This window comes from Phoenix dactylifera, chromosome 2 (assembly GCF_051530095.1).
Source record: "Phoenix dactylifera cultivar Ajwa chromosome 2, Ajwa_hap1_PhDact_Kaust_v1.1, whole genome shotgun sequence".
NCBI classification, from domain to species: Eukaryota; Viridiplantae; Streptophyta; class Magnoliopsida; order Arecales; family Arecaceae; genus Phoenix; species Phoenix dactylifera.
The window spans coordinates 49,579,863-49,589,740 of record NC_143191.1 but is presented as its reverse complement, the minus strand read 5'-3'; the positions used below and the strand labels follow the sequence as shown (position 1 = coordinate 49,589,740).

Genomic DNA, 9,878 nt, shown 5'->3' with positions numbered 1-9,878 from the left:
ACTGATGTCAAGAAGCAAGAAAAAAGAACAAGGTGATGCGTAATATGGCTCTTGACTTAAGGAAAATAGGACATCTAAATAGCCCTTAGAAAAAGAATGATTCATATAGAAAACTGGGTCTCATTTTCCTTTGGGTGCTGCAAATATTGAGCAAGATGAATCATTCATGCCATTGTATTAGCTTATTAAATGCTAGCATTACTTTAGCATAATCTAGAATGCTAACAATTACCTTATGTATTTTGTGTAATCGATAAAGTTTTCAGATACGTTCGCATAACTTGGGTTATAGAAGATTTGACTATCTTATTATTGTTCATGTAGATGGAAAATGCTAAAGCATATGTTTCATCAATTTCTTATTCCCTATCACATAACAAATTGATGAACAACCTTGAATTAGGAAAGCTAAATCCCGGAATTTAATGATAGTGATCACCATAAGCCTCAGATATAGAAATGTATTACCGAGTTATGCTAATCCTAGGATGACATCCGAGATGCATATGACAAGATCAGCAGACAAATAGACCTGATAGATCGATGTATTTCATGAAAACTGTTTGACATCGAGTTATCTTATTCATATACATCGGTAAATATACTATTATATTTGGATAGCGTACATGTATTGACTGCGTTTCTCCAAATGTTATTTCACAGAAGTACAAAAACAAAACGACACTAAAATTTTTGCATCGTATACAATCTACATAAGTATAAAAAAAACCATCATTAATTAGCTGCCTTATTTGCTTGTGTTTTTTTTTTTAAAAAAAAAGAAAAGAAAGATTCATTGTTTTTTCTTCCTTGCCACTCCATGCTTGGTTTTCGCTAATTAGATCATCACTAAAAAGGGGCAACAGGAATTACAATTTACTATTAACTTACTTTTACTGGAAATAATCCCAGAAGTATCTTTTTGTATCAAAAATTATAATTGAAGAAATTATCTTTTAGTATCAATCCCTGCAACCCTAAGGAAGATATTATTTATAAGTCTATCAAACTCTTCACCATTGTGGGCCCATAGCATTGCACCAACTCCTCGTACGAGAGCATCAAGGGCCCTCTCCCAACCCAAGTCCAAAGCTCCATCCCAAAACCTCTGACCCACCACCAAGCCCTTTTAAGACCCCGTCGAGGCTCCGATTCCATCGCTGCTCTCCTTTGCTTCCTCCCTTTGAGATTAACCGCTGTCCAAGAAATGCCCTCATAAGTTTGAAAATAACTGTTTCCCCCTCTTCTTTCTCCTCCCAGTAAGACAAAAAAAACACTACCGTTTTTATTCCTTAACCTCTCCTTTCCTTCTCCGAGAAACAGAGTACCAGCCATAGTTTCCTCATAGTGAAGCTTGAATTGTCCAAAAGACAGAGGAGGGAAGGAAACTTTAAAAAGCCAATGACTTCCAAGGAAGGTATGCTTTCCATTGATTCTAATGGTTAAATCCTTGTTTTTGTGATGATACTTGGCTAATAGAGAGAAGCCATCTCTTTGATCAACTAATGAAACTAAAAGATTATTTGTTTCAACCTCTAGAGCCTAATCTGGAGGAGAATCCGAAGGATTTGCGGAATTCTAAAGAAGGTAACATGACGCTACTCTTCATCGTTTTTTTTTTTTTTTGATGGAACGGGAGGCAGAAGAGCCACCCGGCCTTATTAGATTTCAACAAAAATTTATATCGGATGTGAAGGGAGGTAACAAAAACATAGAAAACATGAAAGAGAGCTGGAAACCAGTAATGAAAGAATGATGCTACTCTTCAATGGTTTGCCCATTCCTTTCTTTGTTTCTTTCAAACAATTGAAATGTGTCTAGGAAACATAGAATCGAGGAAGATACAATGGAGAAGATATAGATGACCAAAACCGAAAAATCCCTCCTTTCCATTGGTCTGTAACAGAGGAGTAGGTAGCAACTTGATCTCATGCTGTTTGTTCTTAAGTTCTGTCAGATATATCTATATTTTTTGGGAAGGAGTTCTTTCAAATATTCGAACCATCTAACGAGAATTAGTAGAAAAAAAGGGTAGAAACAGATGAAAGTTAAAAAATAGAATAAATGAAGTATAATTAAATCAAAGCATGTTTTGTCTCTCTAGCTTTGTTTCTGAGAATTTCTGTATGACGTCGTAGTTTTGTTGGAGCAGAGGAAGACAGAGTAACGAAATCATGGACAACTCTTGTCAGACTTTAATGTTCTACAAATTTTTTCATACCATTCAGTATTCCCTGCGAAACTCTTGAAGACAAAGAAAAACAAGAACTAAAATTTTATTTCTTCATCCTTCTGAAACAGGGGAAAACAGAGCAAACTCAGAAGCAAAGCCTGATGATAGTATCTGCGATAGCTTCGATCACAACTCCCCTCGAGGTGTGCTAGAGATCCCAATATCTGGTGCAGATTCTGATGGCAGCGGCGGCAGCAGCAGCGAAACTTCGTCGGTGGACCGATCAATTGCTCCAGATGGATCAGTGTTGGAGTCCCACAGCTTGCAATGGAGGACTTTGATTGGTGGCTTGATACTGAGAAAGAAGAGGTCCATGATGAGGCTATCAACATTTCCGCCGGCGACAGCAGGCTTGGGCTTGCAGAGGACTCCAAGTGAGAAGGATAGGATTGAGAGTGGGGAAATTACTTCAGAGACTGGAAGGGGAAGGCCCTCTTGGAGGAGCTTTGATCACCAGGAGCTTGCAGCTGCAACTGATAACTTCAGTCGAGGTAAGATTTTATCATTTTGATATGAAAGCATTCTGGTTGTCAATACCATTTCCACTTTGTTGCACAAACTTATTGGTTGTGTGTGTGTGTGAGAGAGAGAAAGTGCATAAATACTAAAGTTTAGATTCATATATGAGCAACAAATTTGAATAAGAAAAATGAGCTCCTAATCTTCCTATTTTTAATATATAAAAGAGTGCATAGATATCTTGTTTCTTCATTCCACTCTTAATTGCTTTACTTTGAGAGGAATTATATGTATATGAGCGAAGCTTTGTACTTCTTGCCATTTAAATAGACAAACTCCAACAAAATACTTTTTCCTCTGAATTCGTAGACACAATCCTTTACCCCCTTCTTCTCTTTGATTTCTGAAATAATTCTCCGATCATGCTCCTCTCTTCTTATAATCTTGACAACTTTGAAGCATATGAAGTCACATTTACTTGCATAATTGAGCCTCTCTAGACATTTTTTTTGCAGAAAAATTATTTCAAACATAAACTAGCGGACCTAATAATGAGCTGACACAGTGGTTCAGCTGCATATTAGTAATAAACAAATCCTACCCTAACCCTGTTTGCAGGGTTGGTGAGTGTTGATGTCAACACCATTTAGGAGACACTGACATGAAAGCTGTCCAGCTCCTGGGTCTAACAACGTTTTCCATGGACCCCCAATTCTTTTCTGATGTCATTGTCAATGAGATAAGAGTGCCATTGCTAATCTCTTATAAGCATCCAGTGAGGACCACTCTTATTCTGTCAAGTTTGGACTGATATCCTGTCTCTGAAATCAGGACGAATGCTCCTCAAGAACTTTAGTTTTTGGATAGCAATCAACCTTATGTTGATGAATTAGGCACTGATTGACCTAAGTTTTGGGCTCTTAAGAACTTTAGTTTTTTTTTTGCTAAGATCAGAGACGAAATATGATGTCATGCTATGCACTAATTGGCATCCTATGTTTGTTGTAATATGTCTTTGAACCAAAAAAAAAAAAAAAAAAATCCTAAGCCACTTTCAGGAAAGAATGTTTGCATCATCATTTTGTTTATGAGTGTGTTAACAGCAAAAGGTGGCTGCTGGGTACAAAAGACTTGGGCTAACAAGTACAATAGCAAGGGTTCAAATTATAGGACAGCTACTTTGTAGAAAACATAAATATTAGATCTACCCCCAATCTGCCTCTTCTAGGATCTTGGATTGCCGAGACCATAACCAGGTAATAACCTTTAATCTGTTAACAACTTTCTATGGCCTACATGCTATTTTTCTTGTGCAAAACATTTTAGTCAAGGGATAAGTGTTATTAGCTTAGGTGACGCAGTTTTACCCAACAGAGATTGTGCACATAAAATTCTCAAAAAAGAATAGAATACATATGTGAGGACCTGTGTGTGTGTGTGTGTTTAGTGCCATATTGGCTATATACTGGATAGATCTTGGATACTTATATAATACTAAGAAACTTAAATAAAATTTACAAATAGTACTTCCTATCTCTTGATGTTTCTGACTAGACAAAACTTAATACAAGCATGATATGATGATTCAAGTTCAAAAGCGACATATAAGCTATCGGTGGGAAAACTTGTTCGGGCATTGCTTGCAAAAAAAACTTCTTATTCATACTTAGCACATGAGATACATGTCACCCAATATATATTTAGGAACACCTACTTGCCATGTGTCGACTATGCTTACAATATGTTCATAAATAGTTTCCTGATGTCAATTTTGTAACATTATGTCAACCTAGATGATATAGAATCAAAGAGGTACATTGCAGCTCCACAATTCTTTTTAAATTTGTAAAATTTACCCTCAGATTCTCTGTTGCCATCTTTAATCACTGTCCAAGCACTTCTCATATGACACGAAATTGGACAAGGGTTGCATTTTTCGTGCGAAAAGCGGATGCACCTTCCTTCATGCGAATCACCGTTGCATTGCACAATGGTTGCTTCGCGATCCATGCAGGCGGATGAATAGGAGTTAGGAGTACTTTGAGATCTGTTTGGGGCATGATCTAATGGTCAACATTAGAACCCGAACCTTATGAAATTGTGTAAGAAAGTTGTGTTGTTGCTAGTGTAAACAATGTTTCATTTGAGTGCGAACACCATGCATCTTGATTCCAAAATGCCAAACAAAAACCTGTTGCAAAGCTCTACTATTGTTAGACTATTCATTGTCATAAAGCATTTGACCTACGTCTCGATGCTCATGCGAGCAGAGTCCACCCATTCATTTTTGGCTTTTCTAACCATGAAGTGGAGATAACCCACACTTGCATACTCCAGCTATTTATATTTCTAGAACCAACAAAATTGTCAAACAAAAGCTTTGGTTAAAGCAGCTCTGCCATTCTAAACAACTTCCCTTCTGAAGAGCTTTCATACTCCTTTTGCTCTATTCTCCATTGTCCTATAAGGTGGTTTTCCTCTCTAGTACTTGGTGAGGCACATTGATGACACTGCTTGCAATGTCATCCTACTTACAATGACACCGCTTAGCCTCCTAGCTTACTTGCAATAACTTCAAAGGGCTTGTATGTTTGTATCTCAACTCTTACTTTTGCTATCTAAAATAAAAGTATTATAAGGAGCAAGAATATTTATGAAGTGCTCATAAAAATAGGGTAAGGTTTACATATGGGCTTATGCCATCCCTATTACTTTTGACTAGGTTTCAGCATAAGATTAATTAGGGCAATTTCTATGATCCACACAGGCTAGCCAGTTCCATCTTATTCATAGAACATTATCCTTTTTTTCTCTTAATTCAATTGTTTTTAATTTTATATTTTAGGTAGGATCATGCAGAACAGTACATGTTGCTAGTTACTAAAGCTTTAGGTAGAGAATATTAAGATGGCCCAATTATTCACCCATATTTAGGGAGAGAAATGGATGCATTAAACAAGTATAGTTTAGTCACTTTTTCCCCTAATAACTTTTTAATGTCATTAACCTCAAAAAAAAAGAGAGAACTTTTTAGTATCATTGTAGTTAATAGAGATTCAAACTCTAAGCCCTCAAATCCTCCCGTCAAGTAGCACCTAAGAAGGTTAATTTCCCCCCCTTATATGATATATACTCCAAAATTTTTACTTCTCACAATTTATGAACCTAGCATTGAAGTAACTGTTTTTTCCTATGTTCCATGTTAATAGATAAATTGATTGGGAAAGGAGGACATGCGGAGGTGTATAAAGGATGCCTTGCTGATGGACAACTTGTGGCAGTGAAGCGGCTGACAAAGAAAGACAATGAGGAGGAGAGAATTGGAGATTTCTTATCAGAACTTGGAATGATTGCCCATGTTAATCACCCTAATGCTGCACAACTACTGGGGTTCAGTGCAGAAGGGGGCCTGCACCTTGTTCTCCGTTTCTCTCCATATGGAAGCCTAGCTTCTGTGCTTCATGGTATATCTTTCCTTTCTTGTATACATCTTATTAACAAACTGTACAGAATATTTCATCAAATATATATATATATATATATATATATATATATATATATATATATATATACATACATACATACACACACACATCTATATGCGTATATATGTGTGTGTGTGTGTGTGTGTGTGTATATATATATATGTATATATGTATAAATGTATACACACATGCACACAGCTAGATTGCTAGCTTGAGGCAAGCCTAAACTAGTAAAGTAATGATTAAACCTAAGCAAAGAACAGACTAAATAGCACTAATAGCATGACATTTAGCACCTGGCACTGGGGGGCAAGATTCTAAAACTAAGTAGACACAGGATCATTGTAGGCTGGCTTAAGACTTCAAAAAAGAGAAAAACATGGGCTCAACATAGCTATGTTTCTCTTGGAGGAAAACATCTTCAATCCTACATGAGTTGTATAGATTAAGGAGTCAAGAACCAAGCTTGGCCAATTTGCAAGTTCAGCCATGAATGGTCTAAGACTGGATAATGGACTTATAAATTAGGTGTTGGATCTAAGTGATATAGGATGATAAGAATATACAAAAAAAAAGGGGTGGCCCAGTGCATGAGATTCCTACTATTGAGGGGTCTGGAGAGGGTCATGGTGGATATGTATTTTCCGCACCTTGAGATGTTAAATAATTGTGTTTATCATAATTTGGAAAATGCATATGTTTGGGACAAGAAAGATAAGTTATACTAATAATAAATATTTGAGTTATTAGTACTGATATTAGTTTAGAAAGTGATTTTTTGAAGTCGAAATAATGTTCATTTTGAATTGTTTCATTAGTTTCTTCTTGATTTATTTCTTCATTGTACATATATAGTATTAAATCTTATCAAAAGCTTAAAACCTTGTTATCTTAACATGTAAGCGATGGTGAAATTGTCAATAATCCATGTGTGGGGTTAACATATACATTTTGAAGATAGTAGTGCTTTAAGGGAAGTAGTGATGATTGTAGTATCAACATTTTAATCACATTTAGACATAGCAGGATATTATAGACATTTAGAAGCATGGTTCGGTACTGATATTTGGTATGGATCGCGTACCGAGTATCAGTATGTTAAAAAATTACATATCGTACCTTACCGATATTGTGCTAATGTGGCACCAATACGAGGTCCGATACCAAAATGGCGGACCTTGTTTAGAAGTATGGGTTGGACTGAAATAAGAGATCAACAATTCCATGCCATTGTGGGGCTACATTGTAGAGATGGATCTGGACCTAGTGATTCCAAAGTTTATGTAAACTCGATGCGGTTTCTGGGCAATAGCTAGGATTACTCAAATAGAAAAGGTTTGACCACTAGAAGAATCACCATCAGATAGTATGATCTCATTAGGATGTTGAATTAATCTCATAGTCAGGCCATCTCATCTCACCATTTAGTGGTTCACTTTTAAGAAATAGGGACATGATGAGAATCAAATCAAGGATCCTAGATAACAAGTCAAGACCATTTCTGGAATGAAGGAGAGGTTGTCAGAACCTTTCTTGAATAAATAGCTAGAAACTCTATTATGCTTCCACTTATGATTCAAGGACTTGCTGGTTCCTAGCAATTAACACCTTTTGACTGCTATATTGAACGTGGAAAGCTTGCACCATAATGTTTTAGCTTAGTAATGAAGAGGAATTCAGTTGTTCAGGTTCGAAGGAAGGCCTCGAATGGAAGGTAAGGTTTAAGATTGCTTTAGGCATTGCAGAAGGCCTACTCTATCTCCATGAAGGATGCCAGCGGCGCATAATCCATAGAGACATCAAGGCCTCGAACATACTCTTAACTGAAGACTTCCAGCCTCAGGTATTACTAGCAACTCTTCCTTCCTTTCATCATTGGTTTATTGCATGACTAGGCAGTTCTCTTTTCATAGATCTCTGATTTTGGACTTGCAAAGTGGCTGCCAGACAAATGGACTCACCACATTGTGTTCCCCATTGAAGGGACATTTGGGTAAGCTTGAAAGAATCCACTCCTTCAAACTTTGATGCCAATTGAGAATGCTTATTATATATTCAGCTAAGCACTTATGATTTAGATATTTGGCGCCTGAATACTTCATGCATGGGGTAGTGAATGAGAAGATTGACGTGTTCTCTTTCGGGGTGCTGCTGCTTGAGCTCATAACAAGGCGGCGAGCAGTTGACTCTTCTCAACAGAGCTTAGTGATATGGGTATTATTAGATTTTACTTGCAATATTTTGCTTTATGTTGCGTTATGATGCATTATAAGATCTTTATTTTATTTTAAGGTATTAAATTTGCCTAATGCCTATCTATGAAATTCCTTTTGACAAAGGCATGTCTATGTGATTCCTAGGCTGCAATGGGTTGGGTTGGGAAAGAAATTTCCTTGAACCAATTGTGGTCCCATCTCAATTTTGATACAATATCATTTAGGTTCTACTAGGTCTATCAATGAATTGGCTTGTCCAGGCATGTCTTTTAAGTTTAAGAATTCATAAGGTACTGGCTTGGGTTAAATTGGTTAAATCCCGATCTGACACCACATTAATGTCGTGCTTATGCTACAATATAGATTCTGAAAAATTTGATAGTGATTAGGGTACAAGATAGTTCATCATTCGATGACAAAGGCATTATGATTCTAACCATCATTTCATCCTCAGTCAATTCAAATGCATCATTCTTATCATCCATTTTTTCGCTTCAATAGAAACTAAAAGATCCTTCTTCTTTTCATGTGATGCAAAATTGACCGAAAATTAAATTTTTTTCTTTTGACAGAGACCTGAAAATTACTACTTGCTACTCAATGAGAAGTTGCTAAAGTTTCAAAAAATCATGCTATCTTGCAAAGCTAGGTATTAGCATTATGGGGCAATTTTTCATTTCTGAGATACAATGCTTCTATGCTTGCAACAGGCAAAGCCACTCCTTGATGCAAACAATGTCAAAGAACTTGCTGACCCTTCTCTTGGAGATGCTTACGACCCCGACGAAATGAGACGTGCATTATCGGTAGCTTCTATGTGCATTCATCACCTCTCGACCTCACGGCCTAGTATGAATTGGGTAAGCAAATTGTTGAAGTTGCTCATCCTTAACCTTGAAAAGAACCTACTCAACTAAATGAGGATATCATATGAGTGTAGGTGGTCAGGCTTTTAAAGGGTGAGGAAGGATCTGCAGAGCTCGTGGGAAGAGAATTGAGGCCTAAACTTGCTAGGCCACCACTGTTTGATGCTTGTGATTTAGAGGACTACACTTGCTCGAAGTACCTCAATGATCTCCATCGACACAAGCAACTTGCTTTGGAGCAATGAATAGTGCGTGACCTAGAGAGTACTTCTTTGTATATTGAGATCCTTTCGTGATCCCAATTGTATGATTGGATGGAGGGACCAAACTCACCAACTGCCTCTTGTAGTTGTCTTCCAAATCTAAGACTCAAAAGCGTTTCATCTGCTTTAATGTGTACTTGTTGCCTATAGTTAGATGCAAGATTCTTGCTCCTTATCAACATCATATTAGTTAAACTGAACTGCACACAGAAAGCTAAGCATCCACCTACTAGGGTAAAGAATCCTAGCATAGTATAATGTAAGCACTCCTTCTGAAGTGTTTTGGTGGTTGGAAGGCATCCAAATAGTTCCATAGTAAGAACTCGTGATTAGAACTAGAAAATGGAATTGAACAC

At 37.0% G+C, this 9,878-nt stretch overlaps 1 protein-coding gene across 2 annotated transcripts; it reads left to right on the top strand.

Annotated features, from left to right (window-relative positions):
- Positions 1-1,156: 1,156 nt before the first annotated feature.
- On the top strand, positions 1,157-9,645 carry LOC103716207 (receptor-like cytosolic serine/threonine-protein kinase RBK1). Of its 2 annotated transcripts, none has more exons than XM_017844977.5 (9): positions 1,157-1,417; positions 1,540-1,587; positions 2,302-2,724; positions 5,902-6,156; positions 7,866-8,020; positions 8,091-8,170; positions 8,256-8,391; positions 9,104-9,253; positions 9,334-9,645. In XM_017844977.5, the coding sequence occupies exons 1-9, from the start codon at positions 1,402-1,404 to the stop codon at positions 9,502-9,504; spliced, it is 1,434 nt and encodes a 477-aa protein (XP_017700466.4). In that variant the 5' UTR covers positions 1,157-1,401; the 3' UTR covers positions 9,505-9,645. The 2 variants fall into 2 exon arrangements, with proteins under 2 accessions (XP_017700466.4, XP_088572904.2); XM_088716778.2 differs by having other exon boundaries at positions 1,160-1,417; positions 7,923-8,020.
- Positions 9,646-9,878: the final 233 nt, after the last annotated feature.

Coding starts and splice junctions, on each gene's coding strand:
- LOC103716207 (XM_017844977.5), top strand. Junction 6,157..7,865: donor CCTAGCTTCTGTGCTTCATG/GTATATCTTTCC, acceptor TCAGTTGTTCAG/GTTCGAAGGAAGGCCTCGAA. Junction 9,254..9,333: donor CACGGCCTAGTATGAATTGG/GTAAGCAAATTG, acceptor ATATGAGTGTAG/GTGGTCAGGCTTTTAAAGGG.